General features: G+C 47.6%; 1 protein-coding gene across 1 annotated transcript in view; it reads right to left on the bottom strand.

Annotated features, from left to right (window-relative positions):
* Positions 1-13,169, bottom strand: part of PYGB (phosphorylase, glycogen; brain) — a 43,703-nt gene extending 30,534 nt beyond the window's left edge. Inside the window, exons 1-2 of the mRNA XM_012655045.1 lie at positions 12,823-13,169; positions 4,582-4,683 (exon numbers count right to left, since the gene is read on the bottom strand). Of these exons, the coding sequence (XP_012510499.1) occupies positions 4,582-4,683; positions 12,823-13,065 (345 nt within the window). The 5' untranslated portion in view covers positions 13,066-13,169. The remainder of the gene's footprint in view (positions 1-4,581; positions 4,684-12,822) is intronic.
* Positions 13,170-25,248: the final 12,079 nt, after the last annotated feature.

The raw sequence follows: 25,248 nt of genomic DNA, 5'->3' as shown, positions 1-25,248 counted from the left end.
ACCCGCTTCTAGGTATATACTCAAAAGTACTGAAAGTAAGGTACTGAAGAGACATTTGTACACCCACGTTCACATCAGCATTATTCCTAACAGCCAAAAGGTAGAAGCAACCCAAGTGTCCACCGACAGGTAAATAGACAAGTAAAAATGGTATACGTACAATGGAATATCATTATGCCTTAAACAGCAATGAAGCCGGGTGCGGTGGTGCACACCTGTAATCCCAGCTACTCGGGATACGGAGGTGGGAGAATCGCTTGAGCCTGAGTTTGAGGCCAGCCTGGACAACATAGTGAGACCCTGTCTCAAAAAACAGGAATGAAGTACTCACATATGCTACAATGTGGATGAATCCTCAAGACATTTTGCTAAGTGAAATAACCCAGTCACAAGAGGACAAATACTGCATGTGCATGACTCCACTCGTAGGAGGTACCTGGACTAGCCAAGTCATAGAGACAGAAAGTAGGATGGTGGCTGTCCAGGGTGGGGAGGGGGAATGCAGAGTTACTATTTAATGGGGACAGAGTTTTAGTTGGGACAGATACCAGTTCTAGAGATGGATGGTGGTGATGGTTGCAGAACAATGTAAGTGTATCATACTTAATGCTACTAAACTATACACTTAAAAATAGTTAAGTTGGGGCTGGGCGCAGTGGCTCACGCCTGTAATCCTAGCATTCTGGGAGGCCAAGGTAGGTGGATCGCTCAAGGTCAGGAGTTCAAGACCAGCTTGAGCAAGAGTGAGACCCCGTCTCTACTAAAAATAGAAAGAAATTATCTGGACAACTAAAAATATATATATAGAAAAAATTAGCCAGGCATGGTGGTGCACGCCTGTAGTCCCAGCTACTGGGGAGGCTCAGGCAGGAGGATCGCTTGAGCCCAGGAGTTTGAGGTTGCTGTGAGCTAGGCTGACACCATGGCACTCTAGTCAGGGCAACAGAGCTTACTCTGTCTCAAAAAAAAAAAAAGTTAAGTTGGTAATTTTTTTATGGTATGTGCATTTTACCATGATCTTTTTAAATTGGGGAAAAAACCAATTGACCATAAATGTGAGGATTTATTTCTGGAGTCTCAGTTCTATTCCATTGGTCTGTATATCTATCCTTGTGCCAGTACCACACAGCCTTGATGTCTGTTGCTTTGTAGTTAAGTTTTGAAACTGGGAAGTGTGAGCCTCCAACTTTGCTCTTTTTCGACGTCATTTTGAGTACTCCGGGGGTCCTTGCATTTCCATCTGGATTTTAGGATGAGTTTGTCAATCTCCGCAAAGAAGCCGAGTGGAATTCTGATGGGGACTGCACTGAGTCTGCATTTCAATCATGGGAGTACCCGTCTTAGTAACATGTCTACCATGTTACTAAGTCTACCATGCCGTTCACACGGGATGCCTCCATTTCTAGGTCTTCCTTAATTTCTTTCAAGTATGTCTGCTTTCAGAATACAGGTTTTGCATTTTTTGTTGTTAAATTACACCTAAGTATTTTGCTCTTTTTGATGCCACTGTAAGTGAAATTGTTTTTTAACTTCATTTTGGAGTGTTCATTGCAGGTGTATAAAAATACAGTTGACTTTTGTGGATTAGTCCTATATCCTGCAACCTTGCTGAATTCTCCTTCATTATATCTAGCATTCTTTTAGTAGATTTCTTAGGGTTTTCTAGATCATGTGTTCTGCAAATATAGTTTTACTTCTTCCTTTCCAATCTGGATGCCTTTTGTTTCATTTTCTTGCCCAAATACCCTGGTTGGAACCTCCAGTACAATACTGAAAAGTGGAGAAAGCAGACATCCTTGGGGCAAAGCAGTAGGTTAAACACAAGATGGGGACACAATCAGTGACATGCAGACTGCGGAAACTCCACAGGACACATCCAATTGCAACAAATACACTGCAAGGCAGAAAAAATTTAAAAAGGAGATATTTATAGATGAAGAGAGTTTCAAAAGACATATCAACCAAATACAACTTAGTTTCTGAACATATGGTTTAAAAAAAAACTATAAGGCAATCAGAGGAATTTTTATGCTGTCTAAAAAACTGATATTAAAGAATTACCGTCAATATTTTGGGAATAATGATGTAACTATTTTTAAGAGTCCCTATCTCTTAGAGATACCTATTGAAATATTTACGACTGAAATATTATGTTACTTAAGGTTGGCTTCAACAGTCTGGGTGGGGTACGAATGAAACACACCGGCCATGATTTGGAGCTGATGACTGGGGAAGCCAGGGGATGGGTACGTGGCAGAGGTTCATTGTAACAATTCCTCAAGCTTTGTATATACTTAACATTTTCTATAATGAAGACAGTTTGTAATGTGTCCTTGACAGGTAAGTCAGAACAGAGCTGCTTCTTTTGAAGCACTAGTTTTTAGTGTAAACTGCTTCTCTGAACAACTTTCTAGCATTGTACAATGCATTTGTACCACGTTTTCTTTTTGGTGTTACATTTTAAATGAGGGCCAGGGTGGAGGCCTGCTCAAGCCCTGCCTCACCGTTTTCTTCCCACCCGAAACATCTGGAACAGCATCTTACTTCTAGGATGGCCCAGCAAACATGGACCTAGAGACACTGAAGTTTCAGTCATCATGCAAACCTTTCAAACACAAGACTAATAAGCTAAACTGTGGCCAGGTGCAGTGGATCACACCTGTAATCCAAGCACTTCGGGAGGCCAAGGTGGGAGGATCGTTTGAGGCCAGGAGTTGGAGACCAGCCTGAACAAGACTGAGACCCCAGTTCTATTAAAAATGGAAGAATTAGCAGGCGTGGTGGGGTGCACCTGTAGTCCCAGCTACTTGGGAAGCTGAGGCAGGAAGATCACTTGAGCCCAGGTGTTTGAGGTTGCAGTGAGCCGTGATGATGCCACTGCACTTTATCCAAAGGACAAAGCAAGACATTGTCTCAAAAAAAAAAAGCTAAACTGCAAGTGAAATATCACTTTTTAAGAAAAAAATGAGGAGTTGAGCCCAATCTTTCTCCCCTACTACAAAATCCCATTGTAGTAGTCCCCCTGAAAAAAGAAAATAAATTAAAAAAAAGAAAAAAATGTACAAAGTTTAAAAGGATACATTCTTACCTGTATTTTCTAAGTTTCTATAATTAACACATTATTTATACAATAAAAATTATAAACATATTGCATATTTATGGTATAGACATCCCCCAAAATCTTTACTCTATGTAAGAACTGTATAAAGAAAAAATGTTTCAAAAATGTATGTGTGTTATACAACTATAAAATCCACAGAAGATTTTGTACATTCTGTACTCCATATAGACACATCTTAATGTTAGTATACAGTGGACAGGACATAAATGACTATTGCCTGCTAGGGTTACCTCTATCTTGGTAGGTAATTTGAGCATGAGATTTCTATTTGGGAGAGTGGCATTTTTGTTCCATGTGGTTGTATCACTCGAATTCTGTGCTCCAGACGCTGCTCTTCATGGTGTCCTTCAGGGGGAGACAGGAGCCCCCAGTGATGCTGAGCTGCCTCAAGCCTCACTGGACTTACCCCCAACAAAACCCAAACCCAACAAAACAAAGGCAGTGGAAAGGACAGCTCTGGGAAGACCCTCCTGTGAGTGCAGAAGGGGAAGGGGCTTCAGGGCTACACCCTCGGGGAGGAGACAGAGACAGATAGGAAGACAGAGCTTCAGGCAGCCACAGCTCTGCTCTCAAACTACAAAGGACTGTGAAAGGATTAAGTTAAAAGTGAACACTTAGTGAAGACTCCTAAGGAAAAGCAGTTTTTATTCTGATTAGTGCAATTCTGTGGTAGGATGAGCTCAGGAGGTTATCTTAGGGGTTGGGCGAGAGAAACTGGAGGTGGGCTGCCAGCCTGAAAAAGTATTTAATAAGTAGAAATGGGATAATAAGAACCACTTTTGTGGCTGGGTGCGGTGGCTCATGCCTGTAATCCTAGCACTCTGGGAGGCCGAGGCAGGCGGATTGTTTGAGCTCAGGAGTTCGAGACCAGCCTGAGCAAGAGCGAGACCCCGTCTCTACTAAAAATAGAAAGAAATTAATCGGACAACTAAAAATATATAGAAAAAATTAGCTGGGCATGGTGGCACATGCCTGTAGTCCCAGCTACTTGGGAGGCTGAGGCAGAAGGATCGCTTGAGCCCAGGAGTTTGAGGTTGCTGTGAGCTAGGCTGACGCCACGGCACTCTAGCCAGGGCAACACAGTGAGACTCTGTCTCAAAAAAAAAAAAAAAAACAAAAACAAAACCACTTTTGTGGTTTAGTGTTCTAAATCTGCCCCTGAGACAGGGGTGGGGGTGGGGAGGAAAGGGCTTCTAGAAACCTCCAAACCTGAGCATCACATTCAACCCAGCGCTGTACTCCATGTATTATCCTTACTCATTCCTACTCTCTCCCTCGAGAAAGAGCAGCCCCTACCACCCAACTCTCTTCTAAGAGGGGAGAGCAGGCCACAATGCAGTCCCGTTCCCCGACGGCTACTGGTTTTCACAGCAGTGCTTACTTCTGGGACAGAATGCACAGAATTAAAACTTCAATGTGCCCAAGAGGCCACCCAGCAGCCCGGCCCGAGGACCCCGTACCTGATAAATAGCTTCGTCACAAGCGTTCTGAAGCCCCAGGTTCACCATGGTGTTCTGCAGCGTGCGACCCATGTAGAATTCCAGGGAAAGGTAATAAATTCGCTGAGGAAGCAAAAGAAAGAATCTCAGATTTCTCATTCCATCCCCACACATCAGGAAGATTACGGTGACGAGGGGAGTCACAAAGCACCCACTTAGGACTTTCACTTACGGTGACCATATGTGCAAAAACTGGGCACGCTCATTCCAGCCAGTGTCACTGACCAGAGCTTCCCACGGCAGCCCACCCAGGGGACCCCCTCCTAAAGCACAGCACTCTCTTCCTCGACCTTCCTCAGTCCCCAGGTGAGTAGAAACTAACCTTCCCTGACGTGTGGGGCGCAGGTCACTGCAGTGGTTGGGAACAAGGCTCCCAGAACTGGATGGATCCAGGTCTGAGCTCAGCTTGGCCTCTTACCGGCCATGTGCCCTCAGGCAAGTTACGTCTGCGTATCTCTAACACGCATAAAACAACCCTATACGGCTGGAAATATTTTCAAGTGTTAAATGTAAAGCCCTTAGCACAGCTGTGGCACAGTGGACAGGGGCTGGGTGAATGGAGGGACACGCCCACATCCAGCAGGCAGAGGCTGTTTTTGCCTGCTGCCTGTTGGCTGGCTTTGGGGGTTGCAAGCTCTGTGGAAATGAGGTGCTGTAACAAGGACAGCCACCACATACAGCGCCTCCTGGGCACCCAGCGGGGTTCTAAGAGCTCCTCAACGGGGTACCACATACTCCCCACAATCCCCAGGGCTCAGAGCTCGTGCTCTTAGCCTGACTCCTACTGTGCCATCAGAAGTAAGGCCTGAAAAAAATAAACAGGGAAGGAGGGACAAACCTTCCCTGCAGAAGAATTCCAACTGATAAATGTACAAGGAACGCGAAAACAGAAAACCACCATGACAACAGCGCAGTCACAGCGGCGGAGGCAGGAGGCACCGCCGAATGCTAAGATCAATGGGCACAGCCTCGAGGACTAACAGGTACTGCACACCCTCCAGGGATCTCCCCCTAAATATTTATTAACTGCTGTGGTGGTTGTAACAAATTCTAAACTTTCTCAGACATTCTTCACACCAGGAGGTGGTGCTTAATTCCCTGCCCCTTTGGCGGGGCCGGCCTTGGTGACTCCTTGTTAACAGGGAAGAGAAAGGAACAGCAGAACTCCACAGGGCAGGAAGCTGGCCACGCCGACTGGCACCTGATATGCTGAGATGAGAACGGCACTTTCCCTCTGTGTGTCCTTCCCCCAAACCGGTAACCGCAGTCTAATCATGAGAAAACAGCAGGCAGAACCAAACTGAGAGATTTTCTATAAAATGCCTGACCAGTATTCATCAGATTTATAAAGTATCATCAAAATTATAAAGGTCATAAAAGACAAGGAGAGATCGACAAACCATCACAAATCTAGGCTTTTAGAGTAAATGAGTTCAGCAAGGTAGCAGGATACAAGATTAATATAAAATCAATTATATTATTTATAATTAAATAATTATTCATAATTAATTACATTAACATAAAAATCCACTGTATTTTTATACACAAGCTCCATGTAAACTCTACTCACTCTCGACCCAGAGAGAGCCAGGCAATAACAGAACCTTCTCCTTATCACCGACAGACAAGCCAGGGCCCAATCGACTCACATGAAGTGATCTGGACCATGTCAAACTATTTATAACCAGTGAGGTACCAGTATTGTTTTTAAACAGACTATTTGCATCTTTCATTTTAAACTGCTTGAAGCCTAAGAAAAGCCACTCAGCTACACCCATGTCATCCCTACTCTACAAGATCCCACTGAAGACATTGTTAACCAAACTCTTCTGTTGTCCAATGTCCTTTCTAAATTTCTGTGTCCATCTTCCCTTCACCATTTCCTGAGAACCCTATTCTATACACGTAGAGAAAATGCCAGCTCCCATGTCCTGGTGTTTATCTGCTTCGTGTCTTAGAATGTTGTGGGTTTCTCAATGGCTTACAGCCTTGCTTTGTTTAATGAAAAAAAATTACAGGTATGACACTTACAGAGTTCTCTCAATTTTCTGATTTATATTTTGTTTTTATTAGAGATGGGGTCTCACCATGTTGCCCAACCTGGACTCGAACTCCTGAGCTCAAGTCATCTTCCTGCCTCAGCCTCCTGAGGAGCTGGGACTAACAAGTGTGTGCCTCCACGCCTGGCTCCATTATTTGTATGATTTGTAATTGTATAACTGCATCTCATTTGTGCTTCTCAGCAGCGGGACAGCTGGTGAAGCTGAACAAGACTGCAGACAACAGTGCCATGCAAATGTGAATGTCCAGGGTTTAACCGTGCTGCGCTTGTGTAACAGGATTTCCCTGCTCTTCCAAAGTACACACTGAAGCTTTTAGGGATGAAGGGGCAACAAGGCTGCAACTTATTTTCAAATGGTTCAGAGGAAAAAATGTAAAGACAAAATGACCTAACGAATGTGTTAAAATGTTTAGGCCAGGTGCGGTGGCTCACGCCTGTAATCCTAGCTCTCTGGGAGGCTGAGGCGGGCGGATTGTTTGAGCTCAGGAGTTCGAAACCAGCCTGAGCAAGAGCGAGACCCCGTCTCTACTAAAAATAGAAAGAAATTAAATGGACAACTAAAAATACATAGAAAAAATTAACCGGGCATCGTGGCGCATGCCTGTAGTCCCAGCTACTTGGGAGGCTGAGGCAGGAGGATTGCTTGAGCCCAGGAGTTTGAGGTTGCTGTGAGCTAGGATGATGCCACGGCACTCTAGCCTGGGCAACACAGTGAGACTCTGTCTCAAAAAAAAAAAAAAAAAATGTTTAACATCTGGGGAATCTAGGTGAAAGGTATATGAAAATTCTTTGCATTATTCTTGCAAACTTTTTAAGAGTCTGAAGTCACGTAAAATAAAGTTTAAAAAATCACTTAAGTATGGCTGAGATGTAGAAGTGAAGTCAGTTACGAAACTTCATAGACACAAATGGTCCTTGCAGCCACCCACGCGCCTGTGGACTAGTTACGGTTGTCCAGAGAAACAGAACCAACTGTAAGGTATGTGTATAGAGAGGGTCTTAAGAAGTTGGCTCACAACTGTGGAGGTGCAAGTCCACAACCTGCAGGGCGGGCGGGCCTGCTGGAGACCCAGGCCAGTGGCGGTTCCAGCCCGCAGGCAGCTGGCTGCAGATTTGTTCTGTAAGACTCTCAACTGATTGGAGGCGGTAATATTGTGATACAATAAGACATTCATATTTGCTCTTTCCATCCAGAGCTCCTAAAACCCTTGTAATTTCCTATGTGATAAGAGGAATGAAGATGGCAAGAATGCCTTTTGTTATTTATAACAAGCCCCTTTCAATCATACCAGATATATGTTAATGAATGACTTTGGAAAGCCCCTAAGAATGGTGGCTGGTTGCCAGGGGAACCAACCTTGTGACCAGAAGCTTGGAACTCTCAGGCCCACCCCTCCCACCAGCGCCCCCACCTCCAGGGCAGGAAGAGGAAGCTGGAGGTCGAGTTAACCACCAATGGCCAATGATTTAATCAATCGTGCCTAGGTAGTGAAACCTCCATAAAATCCCCAACAGAAGGCGTCCGAAGTGGCTTCCTTCCGGGTCAGTGAACACGTGGAGGAGCCAGGAGTGTGGCGCCCACGGAGAGCAAGGAAGCCCCAGCACCCTCCATACCTTGTCCTACACACGTCCTCACCTGGCTGTTCCTGGGCTGTATCCTTTACCATGAACTGGTAGATGCAAGTTCAGTGCTCCCCTGAGCTTTGTGAGCCATTCTAGCAAATCATCAAATCTGGGCATAAGTCAGAAGAGAGGCCCTGACACACGACTGTCCCCTGAGGTGGGGCAGCCTTGTGGGACTGTGCCCTTGACCTCTGGGACCCGAGGCTAACTCCATGTAGACACTGTCAGAATTGAACTGAGTTGTAGGACACCCAGTCAGTGTCCACTGAAAACTGGAGAACTGATTGGTGTGGGGGGAAAAACCTACACAGAGGTCTATTCACATGCAGAACAATGCTACTACGTGGGCACCGTGGCCTGGCCAAGTTGGCACATAAAATTAGCCACCACAGCCTGTAAGAGCAGAGGCCAGACTGTCTTCTATGGAGACTAATGGCACACACACTGGTAGGCTTCTCAAACTGATAAAATGATGGCTTAACCCTGCCTTCAGGCAGCTAGCTGCCAGGGTAATTGGCAACACAAAACAGCTGCCCGTCATCCACTTCTGGCCAGGGAACTAACTTTGAGCTATCTGCTGTCGGGGAGCCCGCCCAGGGATGCAAGGTCAACTTCATGTATACAAGTGGGCAACCGGGAGTGCTAACAAGATACCATCGGCTGGTTCTACCACTAATCGAAACAGAACCCCAGAAGTGGGGATCATGGGCAGCCGTGGCTACACAATACAGCTGCAAATCATCTTCCTTCAACTCTTGGATCCAGCCAAACCAAAAGATTAATTGTATTCACTGTGATTATCGTATTAGGAATATTTAGGACAGCAGTCTGGGCTCCATGGTAGAGCTGCTTTTCTTTAATCTATCACTGCAGTCCTGCGAAGAGCTTACGGGAACAAGCCACAGAAAACTGATTATTCCATCCACTGCAGCACGTAACGGGACAACTGTCCCCTACATTGTACAACTGCTTTAGAAGACCCACAGAATAAATCATGCACTTGCCCATTCTGGACATTATAGCAGGGACCCTCTGACTCCCATAACTGGGCATGACCTACTTTGGCTGTCAGGACTTCAGTCTGCCAGGACTTTAGTCTGCCATTTGTGTCCTGACCTTCCACCTGAATTTAACCTGTGCTCCTGACCTCACTGTCCCACCTCAACTCTCTCTGAGGCCTTCTACTAATTTGAAACTTTTGTGCTACATCTTACAATGTCAATATAAAATGGAAACATTTTATAAGCAAATACAAAACCCTAACATTTTAGAATGGCAAGGGACCTCAGAAATAGATTACTAATTCAACTCCCCTCATTTTAAAGATGAAAAAACTGAGGCCACGAAAGGTTAAGAAATCCACCCGGTTGGGTGCGGTGGCTCACGCCTGTAATCCTAGTACTCTGGGAGGCCGAGGCCGGAGGATCCCTCGAGGTCAGGAGTTCGAGACCAGCCTGAGCAAGAGCAAGACCCCCATCTCTACTAAAAATAGAAAGAAATTAGCTGGACAACTAAAAATATATAGAAAAAATTAGCCGGGCACAGTGGTGCGTGTCTGTAGTCCCAGCTACTGGGGAGGCTGAGGCAGAGGATTGCTTAAGCCCAGGAGTTTGAGGTTGCTGTGAGCTAGGCTAATGCCACGGCACTCTAGCCCAGGCTACAGAGCAAGACTCTGTCTCCAAAAAAAAAAAGAAAAAAGAAACCCACCCAAGCCCACAGCGGCACAGACTCAACAGTAAAGCCAGGCCTAAGAGAAATCCACCCTCACATGCAACCCTCTCCCCAACCAGCACAGTCGCAGGCTCTGTAGTTCTCAGGCGACTTTACTCTCCCCCTCGCCAGGGCTTGTTTGTTTCATGAACCCATAAGGCACCTTTAAAACCGAGCACTGCCTCTTGCCAAGCACAAACCCCTCAATTTTAGCCAGATTTTTTGACTTGTTGATTTGCCAGGCAGGTTGCTTGAAAAACCTTCCTCTGAGCACTCCAAGTTTCTATTGTTTCTGCTGTTTACCAAAAACAAAGCACTAGGAGTTACGAAACAATAGGTTCAGCAAGAGACGATTTTATGTAATAAAAACAAGTGTTTCTATCAGTACAGAAAAAAAAGATGTAGAACACGAAATATTTATAGCATTTACAATGTTATTACTAGCGGGTGAGATAACAGCTAATTTTTTCCTTCTGGCTTCTGTTCTCTAATTTTTCCTCCAGTACTTACAAGGTCTTATATAATTTTTAAAAGGACAAAAATAATAAAAGCATTCTATTTTATTTACAGCTATTGAGTGTCACACTACCACAGTCTGCAGGGTGCTGGTGCACATCCCTGAGGCCATTTCCAGGGCTGAGGTTTACTGAGAGGCCACCTCCCCTCAGTGGCTCTGGCGGGCTGGTTTCTGGTCCATTTCCAGCAAACACGTCACTTTTCCAGAGAAAGCTTATTTTCATCATGAATTAGCCAAAAAAGCACTTAAATTCCAATTTTCCACTTTTACAAGGCCTTCTTATCCAGAATAGGCAAAAAGCCTTCCATTATAGGTTGTGTGGTTTCTTTAAGAGAAAGGTTTCCACCTGGAGCCACCACAGTGGACAATAAAACAGACCTCTCTCAGAGGATCAGAAAACCTGTTTTGTTAAAGGAACTAATTCTGTTCATGAAGGTCATTTCCGTGAGTCCTGAGCACATCACTGGCCTCTCCAGAATCTAATTATATACAAATACTCTAACGGGAGCCCTAAGGTGTCGAGCTGTGTCCCGGTTTAGCTCCAGGGAGGTGCCCTTGAATGTGCAAAGCTGCACACTTGTCATCCTCAGCTGGATGATAAAAATGACGCTGTGCATCGGACCTCTTCCAATAGCAGGGAATTCTGGGGGAGCCACTGCTCCTTGGCCGGTTTCCCTGGCAGAGTCATCCCAAGCCCTTCTTATAACCTGTTTTGGCCATTTGGTGCCATTTCTTTCTACGTTGTTTTGCATACTAAATATGAAGAGGCTCCCATGGTATTCTAACAAATCTGCCCTGTTTACCATTTCTATTTCAGAAAAAAGAGTATCCTGAAATTAGTTTGGAAAAGGAATCAATCTCACTCTTAGCAATCACTATATTAAGTATATCTTAATGCTCTACAAAAATATTTTAAAATATCAACAAAGCAACTGCCCAAGCCTGGGCATGGTGGCTCATGCCTGCAATCCTAGCACTCTGGGACACCGAGGCAGAAGAGTTGCTTGAGCTCAGGAGTTTGCTTGAGCTCAGAAGTTGGAGATCAACCTGGGCAAGAGCGAGACCCATCTCTACTAAAAATAGAAAAAACTGGCTGGGTGCAATGGCGCTTGCCTATAGTCCCAGCTACTGGGGAGGCTGTGGCAGGAGGATCGCTAGATCCCAAGAGTTTGAGGTTGCAGTGAGCTATGACGGCCACTGCACTCTAGCTGGGGAGACAGAGTGAGAGTCTATCTCCAAAAATAAAAATGAACTGCCCAGTGCCCAGGTGTACAGTGCAAACGAAATGTTTGCAAACTGGCTTCAGGCCTGCAAGTGTGTTCTTTCCTCACCAGTTTCATTCTACCTTAGTATAGGAGAAAGACAAATTCTCCGTTGTCTAGAGCAAAATAAAACTGGCAACAGGGGGCTATCCAAGTCTGCAATCTACCACCCATATTTATTGACTTTGTAAAGTTGTTTATGAGCAAAAAAGTTACAAATGTTTATGAATGAAATGGAAAAGCTATAAAATTGTATGTGCAATAAGTATTCTTTTTTTTAAGTGTGCATACATATTTAGGAATACAAAAAGATCAGGAAGGACATACACCTATATTTTAACATGGTTAAGAGTAATTGCGGATTATCAGTGAATTTTCCTTAATGTATTTTTCTATTGCAAACAAATTTTTGCTAAATATAAAAAGAAGTGGCAATTTTTATTAAAACAATCTCCATAAACTTTAAGTAAATTTCTTCAAGGAAGGCGTGGGAATCTCAAAGCCAGAGCCTTCTGAAGAGATGGAGAGGGAGAGCCATCTCTGACCTTCGGACCCCTTGGGGTTTAAGCAGGCATCTTTAATGATTTTCTTCTACTCAGCCTAGACCCAAAAAAGCTACTCAATTCCCTGCAGATTATTGAACTCACCCCCTTCCAACCCATAGAACTGCCCACGCCTGCTTCCAGTCCCCTGCTCTCCCACACGCATTTGCAGGAAAACAAAAGGCTAGGACAGGGTAGTGGAGGGAGCACCGCCTGCAGCTATCACGGAAGTGCACGGCTGGAAAGTCGCCGGAACACTCGGCCGGATTCCCAGGCTCAGGATCTGCGGACGCTCGCCAGGCGCGGTCTCCTCACGAGGGTCCTGCAGTCTGCCCTGCGCATAGTGGGCCCGGCCCCTAACCTGCCACGGGTGCCAGGCGACAGCCGAAGCTGCTCAGCACCCGCCACGGGCGCATCGCCTCGCGCCAGGTCTCAGGGGCCTGTGGCTCAAAAACACCCGGGGCGGGGGCGGGGCGGCCGCCTCACCTTGGGGTCGCGCTCGTAGTAGTGCTGTTGCGTGCGGATCCAGCGGCCCACCAGGTGGTCGCGCACCGTGTGCGCCAGCGCGAAGAAGTAGTCGCGGGGCGTGGCCACGTTGCGGTCCTTGACAAGCGTGAAGTGCAGGTGCCGGTTGAAGCTCTTCCGCACTTCGGCCACGTCGCCCAGCCCCGCGATCCCCCGCACGCTGATCTGCTTCCGCTTCTCGCTGTCCGTCAGCGGCTTCGCCATCGTGCCTGCCGAAGTAGCGGAGGTGGTGGAGGACAGCGGCCGGGACGCGCGAACGCCGCGGATGCTGCGGCGGCTCTGGCGCCCGGGACTGCGGCGTGGGCCGGCTGCCACGGGCCGCGCATGCGCGCTGCGCCGGGGACGGGGCCTGCGCGGGGCGGGGCTCGCTTGGGGGCGGGGCGTCCCGTTTCCTAAGTGGGGCCGCAGGTGTCCGTGGGAGCTGCAGTGTCCAGGTGACCTGCCCACGCCACCCGGGAGCTGGGATTTGCCCCCTCGTTGGCAAGTCACCAACGCCTGCTAGGCACAGTCTCCTGAGTTGGGGGCGGCTGGCTTTGAAAATACCAGCTAAAAGAGTAAAAGTTAGTTTCCGCTGAGAAAGTGCCAATCTGCCTGCCAATCCTCAGACCCGGGTCACAGGCGCGGGGAAAACTAGCTGCGAGTGAAACAGAGACACTATTTTCCCCAAGGGCGTGACACAGCCCCAGTCTAGTGTCATCACGACCCCTCACTCTCTGAGAAGCTAAATCACACACCAGCAGACACTTCGCCCTTTGAAATTACAGCAGGAATTAGGAAACATCCCCCTCTGGCCGGAGGAGCTTGGTCACTCTGACAGACTCAGCCTCCGCATCCCAGCCCAAACTGGAGCTCCAGATAGGGGGTGTCTGGACAGACACAGCCTCTCACATTTGCTCAACACCGTGGTCCCCCAGCAAACTGGGCGGGGTCCACTCTGCAGACCAGCCTTGCTGACCCCTTGCACACAGTCCTACTTGGCTCTGAGCCTGAGGGACCCCTGCTTCGTGTGAAGTTCACCTAAACTTCATCCTCCCCAACCCCGTAAGAATCTGTCTTTTCCTTTGACCTTGGGACGGTCCCCTCATTGCAATGGATCAGTAACCCATTTGTGGGACCGTGGTTTGCTCCTGGTGGTCTTGGGCTGAAGAGGCTGCGAAGGTTGCCCACAGGAGAAGTCATAGAAGTCCAGGTGCAGTAGTTTTCCTGGTGTGATGCTTTCAAAGTTATCTTCTTACCTGGAGGCCCTTCCAGCTGCAAACTTCTCAGGGTACAATAAATCTGGAATTCCCCCACGGCCCACCCAGCTCTGGCTCTGGGATTCACTCCTGCACTATATCCTAGAGATTCTGGAGCCAGCAAGATGGAATTGCAGGCACTGCTAGCAGTGCTGTGGGGGCCAGGCTTGGTTGGAAGCTCTGTAGACTGACATAATCTGAGAGTGATCTGGCAAATCAGGAGAAGTCATAAAAATGACTGTGCCCTAGGACCACTTGTACCACTCTGAGGAACAGATTTCAGGGAAAGCTTCAAAAGGCAAAAAACGAGCTGTGCAAAGATGTGTTCTGCTGTGATACAGGTTAGAATTAAAACCTTATAAAGGTTCGTTCACCCAGCTGTGCGGCACACCTGTCGATCGTGACTGTGTGCTATTCCTGATTAACTCAGTCCCCACAATAGCCTCTATTACCCTCACTTTACCACGCAGAAGGTGAGCCACAGAGAAGTTAAAACATCTCCCTAAACTCACGTAGCTAATAAGGGAAACCCTCAACATTCACCCCCACCCCACCCCACCAAGGTCTGCTCTGCTGCACACACCCCAACTTATCTGCATTCACAAAGTCAGTATCATAAACCATTGTGTTGCTAAAGGAAATGACAATTTTAATAGCTAGGAAAGTGTAAAGGATGATACAATACTGATAAATGAAAAGACAGAAATACGGATGTAATGCAGAAATGACAATAATGATTTAAACTTTATCTCATTTAAATTAAAATTAAATAATCACTTGTGGCTAGAGGTTGCTGTGTTGGAAACACAAGTTTATACCAAAATATAAGCACTGGTTATATTTTGGTCAATTTTGAGTGGTAGAATTATTAGGGGGTTTCTTTATTTTCCTTATACATTTTGTATTTCCTGTTTTTTTCACAATATTTCCTTTATAATTGGAATAAATGTTAGTAAGGAAAATCAGAGGCTGTAGACTGTATTAATGGTTGCTGATTTAAGGACTGCGTGTTCTCTTACTGGATTGACTTTTAGTTCTTGCTTTGTTACTCTGGTTAAATAAATTTTAAGTCCTTCTTTCCATCTTTCATAGCTACACTTTCTTTATGAAATTTTCCATGGTCCTGGCAAAGATTCTTTGCTTGACCAAATTTTAGTCTGGCTTCGGAAGCTTCTTCTAGGTCCGTCTGTGCACTTCCTTGTAAAATCCAGTTTTATCAAGAACCCTAAGTCAGTTTAACAGGAACCTCTTGTCCGCAATATCTGATCGGGTTCCTCATCCTCCACCAACTAAAAGGGATTCTTTTAGTTGGGTTAGCCAGGGTCCCTGCACCCCTGATGTGTCCTCTTAGTAATTTTCCATCCACTGATGCCCGCTCTGCTCCTTGGCTATAAATTCCCACTGCCCATGCCGTATTCAGAGCTGAGCCTGATCTTTCTCCCCCGCTGCAAGACCTCATTGCAGCAGTCCCCATACCTACCGAGATGGTCCTGAATAAAGTTTTCCTCACTGTACTTTAACATGCATCACCAAATTTTCCTTTAAATATTCTCCCACTCAGATGTAATTTCTTCTCCCTGAGAACTCCCATGATCCCCTCCCCTCAGCACGTGGCACAATATTGAATCTTCCTTATGTGTGTGATTGAAGCAGGGAGGAGCCTTTTTGCCATTATGTCCCCTCACCTCCCCCCCTAGCCACTCATATTGCTGGAATGGCTAAATGAACACCAGGATTATCTCAGTTATTTTCAAATAAATAATTTTTAGATAGTTATAAATATTGTGAAGAAAAGCACAACATTTGAGCTGAGACCAAAAAAAATGAATGAATGAATAAATGAAGGAAACCGGGGAACATCAAGTGCAAAGGCCCTGAGGTGGGCACCAACTTGGACAGTTCACAGAAGAGGCAACTGAGGGATACCAGATTATGCCACCCGAAAATATCCCTTTTTAGCATGTGGATTAATTTGAACTAAAAGCCATTGAGATCTACCAGACGGAAAAGCTCTAAAAACAGAGCACAAATTTTCATTTTGTAAAGGAAATTCACATTTCTTATAAAGGAAATTTCCATAAGATGTTTTTCCCTCCATATAAGGGAGAGGAGAACTGGTAACAGCTTTTACCAATGGAGAAGGCAGTGACTTAAATCTGCATAACAAACCTTCCTAAACAACCCCTGTTTACCATACTTTTCCTGGTCACCTTCTGCTACAGTGAATGTACCCTCCAAAATTCATGTTGAAATTTAATTGCCATTGTGACCATACTAAGAGGTAGGATCATTAAGAGGTGATTAGGCCATGAGGGCTCCACCCTCACAACTGGATTAATGTTGTTATCAGGAGGTGGGTTGTTACAAAAACTAGCTTGGCCCTCTCTCGCTCTCCCTTTCTCTTTCCCTCTCTCTCCCTCACCCTCTCTTACCCTTCTGCCTTCCTTCCATGGGATGATATAGCACAGAGGCCCTCACCAGATGCTGGTGCCATGCTCTTGGACTTCCAAGCCTTCAGAACCCAAATAAAATTCTATTCTATTTAAATTACCGAGTCTGTGGGATTCTGCTATGGCAACACAAAATGGACTAGACACCTCCCCATAACTTGCCTCCCCTGCCCAGATCCTCAACCCCTTTTTTCTTTGTGTTAGCCTAAGATGACATACAACCCAGAGCTCTGACCACCCCTTGAGTCTCTGGGGCCTCCCAGGTGTAAGTGCAATGCATATGCTAATGAATGAATGAATGAACGAATGTTTTGGGGTTTTTTTTTTGTTGATCTGCCTTTGGTCAGTCTAACGTACAGGGCCCCTGGCTGGAAAACCTAACACGGGTAGGGGAAAAGATTTTTCCTCCTCTATACAACCAACAATTGGATTCAGATGAAGGTGGGAGCCCGGTCAAAGGGCCAGGTCCGCCGTGGTGAGGAATCCGGCCTTTATTTTCCATTTTAACAGCAAAACTGTAGGGCTTCAGAGCAGGCAAAATGGAAAGAGACTGGGTGCTGCTTTTCTTTTCTATAAAGCTGAAAAGCAGATTTGCCCCTCCAAGAGAAGGGACTGTTCTAGCCGCCAGAGCACCTGCTTGCCTCGGCGACAGGAATCCCTGTTCTAGCCGGACTCTCTATGATCTTTCTTCTGTTTTTGGGAGATCATTTTAAAAATTCATTTACTAAAGAATGATGGATGTTGGTTCAGGATCTGTTACTGTTGTAGTGAGCCATTCTGTGTTGTTGGAGATAATAAGTTACCTTTAAAGTTCTTTTAAACAGGTATTTCGGGTTCTATCTGCAGCTAGCTCCCTGCCTCAGAAACAGAGATGAAAGATGTCTTGTGAGTGGCATGAAATGCTGCAAGAGTTACAAGAAACCGGAAAGCAGACGTTTTTGGTCTGCTACGCTTAAGCTTCTTGAGGACCTGGAGTGTGTCATCGATCATAAGGGCTCAATAAATATTGGCTGGATGAGTGACTCAGAAGCGTCTCCAGCCCCTGGTGACACTGCAGGTGCAGAGGAAAAACTCTCTGGGATCCTGGCAACGCTGCTGGCTGATCTGTTCTGGTCAATTAGATATTTGCAAAGGAACACAGACCCGGGCTTTCAGGAAATGGGAGAGAAATAACAAATGCATTATTTTTGAGAGGTTGGTAATTATAAAGCCCAGTAGAATAAAGACCACCAGCTGGAATGACGTTGTGGAATTGGGGCCCTCCCTTCACTGGGGTATGTGAACAGATATCCTTAGTGACATTAATGTATTTTAACACACTGATGTTAAAAAAAGAATCCATGAAACCAGAGTGGTACTAAAAGGAAATAAAATGGAGGCGGGGAAGAAGGCAGGTAGCTCCTCTTCAGAAGGAGGCCAAACAAATGCAGGAGCAGACAACGTATGGGGGAACAGGGCACCACGTAGTCAAAGCATCACCCCACAGATTGCCTCATGGGCTGTGGGGGGGAAAAGGCCTTTACAATGGAGAGATACAGCAGACGCCAGCCTTCTGACGTGAGCTGACTCCGTATCGCCAAGAGGACAAACCCTTAGTAATCTATGTGCTGATTCAGTGCTCTGAGAGGGACAAACGTCACTTATCCCATTGTAATATAATATAGTATAATAACATAGGATAGACTCCTAGGACCCAGCCCATGGAAGTGCAGATAAAACCTAAGGTAGTTTCCCAAAATTGCCAATAAAAACTGCAATAGGGCTTGTTACAAGAACATTCCCAAAGCCCCAGTCCAGAATCCCAGATGCTTAGGGAGCACCCCCAGCGCTTCTTTCTATTGTGCAAATGTGGGAATCTCCGTCCCAGGGCTGCCCAGCTAACCCAGGACCAGCCTGGTCCCAGTAGGAATGCCGTTCCGTGCATTACCCACTTCTCCTGTGTGCCGCTGGGGGCGCTGGGGCTTTTGGTGTGTTCATGTCGGACTCTGTCTCAGGCTCAGCTGGGCCTCAAGACCCACCTCTGTAACCTGGGCCTAAGTACCGCCACTTCTTAAGTGATCGTGAGATGGGTTCTAAAGCCAGGGCAAGAGTTGCCCTGGGGTGTCCACCTCATGGCCCCCTTACCCTGATCCATCCTTTCCCCTGGGAGGGGGCACAGACAGGATTTGGTGGAGACAAAGTTAACATGCTGAAGACAGAAGCTGGTCACACCCCAGGGCCATCATTGCTTTCTTCCAAGCCAGAAACATCTCCCTATTTTGGGGGTGAGGTGGATATTAAACTGGACAAGGCCCTGGAGCTGTGGTGGTTACCATGGAGCATTAGACTGGACTTTCTGCTGCCCCAGAGTGACCAGAGATGCCAGGGCACCTGTCCGTGGTTTCATCCAGCCAGGCTGAGAACCACCGATGGGCACGTCTATACCCCCACCTCCTGCTCACTCAGGACCAGGCCCTGGGGTGAAACTGGCACTTAGATGGTCAGGGGTCCTCAGTATTGCTTGTGTTGGTCCACAGAACCTGCTGGCATCGCACCGAGTGGAAGGTTCCAGTCCACAGGCAGGCTTAGCTGTTAAACTGTCTGTCTCTCCAGCAGATACGTTAGTCTCACACTGAGAAAGCCTTGCTCTCTCCAGGCAGCCTGAATTAACAAAGAGGGATGCCAGTGGTGCCTGTGGAAGTTGTCCTGGAAAGCAGGTGTCTCTGTGAACTGTGTCTGTGCTCCCAGGTCCTCAGACAGCTCGGGGCGGGGAGTCGGGGACACACGCTTAGTGGTGCCTTCATCTGGCCACTTCCCACCAGAGGCGGTGCGCTGGCCCACTGCACCTGCTCCCTGGTGGGGAGCACTGAAAGGTTCCTTCATTCATCAGACACTTGCTCTGTCTGCACCGACTCTGAGCCAGGCACTGAGCTTCAACATGTGCAGAAGACAGAATGACCTCGCAGTCTGGAGCTGGGGAGTCTAAGGTCAAGGTCCCAGCAGGCTCGGAGCCAGATGAGGCCATTCCCTTCTTCCAAGATGGGCCCTGCTTGGCATGTCCTCCGGAGGGGAGGAAGGCTGGGTCCTCACATGGCAGAAGGTGGAAGGGCTGAGAGAGAGCCCACTCCCCAGATCCCTTTTATTAAGGCAGGAAGCCTGCCATGAGGGTGGAGCCCTCAAGGCTTAATCGTCTCTTAAAGTCCCACCTCCCGATACCATGACAGGAGTTTTGGAGGGACAAGCATTCAAACCATAGCACCTTCCCTGAGCCCGTGGGATCTGCCCAGCCTGTAGCCTGCTGGTGCTCCCGTGACATCACCCTCTGGCTCCTTCCTCAGTCAGCATGTACCATGGTCCACAGTTCCACCGAAGCACACCGCTCTCCCATCTCCTGGGCTCAAAACCTGGTGTTTTCTTGTCACACTCCCCTTTCATGGCCCTGCAAATCCAAATCCTACAGCAAATGCTGTAGCTTCTAATTCAGTACTGTCTTGTGTAAGCAAGTGTCAGCTGGAGCCCCCGTCCTCTGGGACACCAGTGAAAGAGCTTGGAGCCCTCAGGTCGCGCCCACCAACATCACTGGGGTGGCCCTGGCATGGGTCCTGACCTGCTGGCCCTGACGTGCATCTCAGCCCCTTCGGTTTCTACACCAACAACTCCTCATAGGTTGGCACAACCACTTGAAAAGCTGGCAGTATTCACCAAAGCTACACACACCCTTCCCTATGACCCAGCAACTCCACGCCAAAGAAAACACCCAACAGAAATGAGCACTTCGTAACGCAAAAGCATTATAAAAATGCTCACAACAGCCCTATTCAGATCAGTCCAAACTGGAAACTCTGCAGACTTCCATCAGCACTGGCGAGATGAATAAACCGTGGCATGTTCACGCCACCATGAGAGCGCATCACCTGCAGCTACACCCTTCATGCGAGTCCTTCACACGAAGCCCTGGGCGCAGCCTTCCAGGTGGCAGATGAAGGATGGCACTGAACCTGCAGGGAGCATGACTGCAGGGCCTCAGGAAGTGGGTGTGGGGACCCCTGGACCTGGGCTGGGGGCTGGGGGCCCAGACCCTGCAGCCATGGGGCCTTCCCCCGCCTTCCTCCCCATCTTATCCAATGCCTCCTGCCCTCCTGCCACACCGATGGCACTCCAGATCCTCCTTTAGGCCGGTGGCTTCCTGCCTGCTCCCAAGTCATGTCCCAGGGATGCTAGCTGGTGAGCTCAGCTTCTCCCCCAAGCTACCAGGAATCTGTCCAGCAGCCAGTCCTCCTAAGAGGAAGCCTAGGGCCTCCAGCTCAGGACGCTCCCTGCACTGTGCTCCGTGGGTCTGGGCATTGTGGCGTGAGCCTGTGTTCCCAGCCATGGCTCTCTCGGGTCCTCTGCTCCTGCAGAAGTCTCCTCACAGCTCCCCTGCCTCCCAGATGCTCCCTCAGAGCTGTTACATAGGCTGCAGATTTGACACTCCCCGGGTGGAGGTCTGAGCCCAGCATCTTCTGCAAACTACTACTTCCTAACAAGGACCCACGTCCATCCTACACCAATCTCAGCTCCCCTTCCTGGCAGGTCCTCAGGCTGGGCATGGGGCAAAGAAAGACTTGAGGAGGTGTCCAGGGGCAAGAGAGACACTGGGCTGAAGCCAGTGGGCACCCTGACGTGCACATTCCAAAGGGACCAGGCACTGCTGGCCTGTCCTCTATGAAGTCTCTCCGGCCAGCCGTCCTAGCAAGAAGTGCCCCTGAGCGGCTGTTCTGCTCACCTGGAGCAGGGCAGCCCTGGCCCTCCGGCTGGATCTGATCCATTACCTGTTTTTATGTGGCTCTCTAGCTAAGAAGACTTCTTACATTTTTAAATGATTGAAAAAAATTTAAAAGAACAAATCATGATGTTAAAATTACATGCAATTCAAATTTCAGTGTTCATAAATCAAGTTTGGACACAGCCTCACTCATTCATTTATGTTTTTTCTTTCACACTTCAACAGCAGAGCTGAGCAGTAGGAACAGAGATTGTATGTCCTGCAGAGCCCAAAATATTTACTCTCTGCTCTTTACAGAACGAGTAGGACACCTGCTGACCTGGCACGTGGACCCCTGGGGGACCGCTGTGTCTCTAGCACCGCCCTGCGCTTATAGGCGCCGCACAGTGGATCCGGAATGAAGTAGGTCCCAGGGGTGCTTTGCAAAGGCTGCTGGGCGAGGCGGTGCTGGGAGAGGCAGGATATGGCTTGGGCAGGAGGATTCTTGAAGCCTCTGTTAAAATTCACTAACTCACATAGGGAAATGCACATGCAGACCACAGTAGAGCTGGGTGTAGTGGCCTGAGCCCGTAGCTACTTGGGGGGCTGGGGCGGGAGGATTGCTGCAGCCCAGGAGTCCAGCTTGGGCTACATAGTAAGACCCCCCCTTTCTTAAAAAACAAACAACAGCAGCAGCAAGAACGCATGACAATGGGCTAGCAGCACTCGCCCACTAGAACAGTTAACATTGAAATGACTGAGAGTCCCCAGTGCTGGGAAGGTGTGGGGCGATTTGTACACTGCTAATGGGAGTGTAAGATGCTACAGCCGTGTTGGAAAACGGTTTGGCAGGTTGTTTAAGTTAAACACACACTTACAATATGTTCCAGCTGTTCCACTTTTAGATATTCACCCAAGAGAAATAAAAACATATGCCCAAAAAGACTTGCACAAGAGTGGTCACAGAAGCCTTATTCATTAAAGCCCCAAACGGGAAACAGCCCAGGTGACTATCAACAAGCAAATGAGGAAACAGTAGTAATCCATACTGAAATAATGGACCACTATGCAACAACCAAAGGAACGAACACACACATGAACCAGGATGAATCTCACGAACATGTTGAGCCGAAAGCCAGGCACGGGGCTTGGGCACCACACCCTGGACAATGTCATCTGCATGAAGTTCTAGAAGCCACAACAGGAATGTCGTGGTGGCAATCAGACAGTGGTTGCCGGGTGACAGCAATGTTCCCTATCTTGATTGGGGTGTGAGTTACAGCGGTGCCTGTATTTGCCAAAATTATTTGAACTGCACACTTAAGATCTGTGTGTTTTACTGTATGAAAATGATGCCTGAACAAGAAAATATTCTCGAAAACATTCCCTAGGCCAGAGAGGAAAGCCAGGGTGAGCACGAGTGACACACGCAGCCCACCAGGCCGGCAGCCCTGGCCTCTCCAGGCCATACAGAGGCAGGAGGAATTCCAGAGGAGGCTTTGAGCCAAGCGCAGAGATTTGTCCCACAGGGAAGTAAAGGAAGGCTTCTTGCTGAAAGCCTATTTGCTTTGCCTAACCGTTTGACCAGGACTGTTTGGCTAGGGTGGCGTCCTGGCCAGGCGCCCGCTGCAGAAACAGAAGAGAACCATGTGCTGCACAGGGACGTGCCGGGGTGGACAGGAGGCCAATGTCCCCAGTGCCAGGTGTTTCAACTCTCCTTCCTCCTGCCCGGTGACCTTCCCCCATTCAACAGGCAGCTGAGGGCCCTCCCCAGGAGCCAGGAGCCGAGCACCTGCCAGACAGGGTTCAGCAGCGCACGAGCAGGCCTGCCCCTCCTCTCAGGGTCCAAGGTGAGACAAGGACAGAACTGAAAAAAGTCTTGGGGTTGACAAGAGAACAGAGGGTCATGCACTCTTAGACAAGAACATACAGCAAGATGTGGCTAAGCTTCCCCACAGGGAACTCCTGAAGGGACACGCCTTCCTAGAGTTCAAGTCTTCCTTTTTCAAACTGCTTTGCTGAGCTATAATTTACATATCATAAAGTTACCCATTTAAAGTGCACAATTCCATGGCTTTTGCTTTTTATTTGCAGAGCTGTGGAACCATCACCATAATCTGAGTGTAGAACCTTCTCATCATCCCCCAAGACCCTGTGCCCGGACCAGTTAGTAGTCGCTCTTTGGTTTCCCACACGACCAGCCCCAGCACCACCAATCTGCTTTCTGTCTCTGTGGATGTGCCTGTTCTGGACGTTTCATACAAATGCAATCACACAGTGTGTGATCTTCTGTGTCTAGCTTCTTCCACTTAGCCTAATGTTTTCAAGGTTCATCCATGCTGTAGCATGCATCAGAACTTCAGTCCTTTTTAAGGCTGAGTAATATTTCAATGTTTGGAGAGTCAGTAAACGAAATCCTTTGAAATCTCTTAATGCACAGAAAGCTGAAACCCTGGTTTATATTCCCATCTCTCCCTGTTGCTTTAAAGTAAGTCTTTGCAGGCCTCTGTGCTTTGGCATTTTTATTTGTAAAATCACTTGATCCTTAGCGGTCCTGGCCGGTGGGTCTGGAGGGACCACTTAGCTCTATCTGTTGAACACCTCGAGCCTCTTACAAGCTACATTTAGAGCCATCCCACTGCCTGTGTTCTGCACCACAAAAACTCGGCTCTGGGCTCTTCTGACCTGGAGAGAGGCTTCTCGAGACAGGATGCCTTATAGGGGGATGTCTGCTTCTGAACTATGTAAGGAAAGTGGCAGACACTAAGGTTTACAAGGCTGCACTTAAGCTCTTAAACGGAAATCTTTATCCACCAAATCAGTAACACAGGAAAAGATTCAGGGGCTGTCAAAATGATGCAGGGGCAGTTAGGCCTGGAGGTAGTTACTATTAATATTTCTCTTGACTGTGTAACTATTTTCTAAACATTACAAAGCACATTATCACCGGGATGACTGATGGTTCAGTGGAGTGGCCTGCCTTTGATAGATGAGCACAAGGCCTGGTGTGATCAGGAAAATTCCTCCAGAGACACTTTTTGCTTTGGGAGGCAGGGTGGCCGTGAGCATGGGGTCAGGAAGCCTGCAGATCTGGTCTGAGTGGGGCCCTAGATGAGTCCCTGCAGCCCCTGCAGGAAGGAGGGACAGCTCCTGCCTCATGGATTAAGTCACTGAATACATGAATTGCAGGCAGCGCCTGACACACAGCACTCTAGATACGAGCCACTGTTAGGTTAACTTGAAACTCAAGGGAGGTGTATATAAGTAAGTATGCTTACCTGCCCATGATTCTCAAGGTTATTTTCAAGGTGAATCCAAGAATCTTATGGATGTGATGTTGGAAGAACCTGATTCTAACCTCTCATTCAACTCAGGATGCTTTCTCGAGCAGCCCTGAATGCAGACAGCGGAAGGGACTCATCCCAAGGAACAGCCCACCTTATTCCAGGGCATCTTCCGTTGTCAGCTTCCCTGTAATTGCCGCCCTCGTGTCTGCTCTCTGGCCTGTGGAGTGACACAGCAAAGGCCTGTGTCTGATAATCCTTCAGATGACAGTGAAGACACCTGTCACATCCCTCTCCACCCAAAAGCTTCTCTTTCCAGGATTAACAACCCCAGTTGTTTTAAACATTCCTCACATTTCAAGGTCTCCAAACAAGTCACAGTAAAACAGCTCTAGCAGAAATTACACACCCAGGTGTGGTTTTCTCAAAGTTCCTGCCTCGGGAGGCTCTGTGTGTGTATCACTGACCTTGCTATGATTCCCCACTTCTGAAAACTCCCTTTTGGAATTGCCTCATTACTCCAGTGTCATCCTTGATTTTGTCCAAAATTGTGACTACCCCAGTATGAACACCGCACTTGCCTTCTGAGGACTCTGAAATGGTTCTAAAACTGAAATTCACCCTGCAACAATGATTTGTAGCACCTGAGGGTATTCAAAAGTAGGAAGAAACTGAAACCATAAAAATACCATTTA

Source organism: Propithecus coquereli, unplaced genomic scaffold (genome assembly GCF_000956105.1).
Source record: "Propithecus coquereli isolate 6110/MARCELLA unplaced genomic scaffold, Pcoq_1.0 Scaffold459, whole genome shotgun sequence".
NCBI classification, from domain to species: domain Eukaryota; kingdom Metazoa; phylum Chordata; class Mammalia; order Primates; family Indriidae; genus Propithecus; species Propithecus coquereli.
This window is presented reverse-complemented; position numbering and strand designations above follow the sequence as displayed.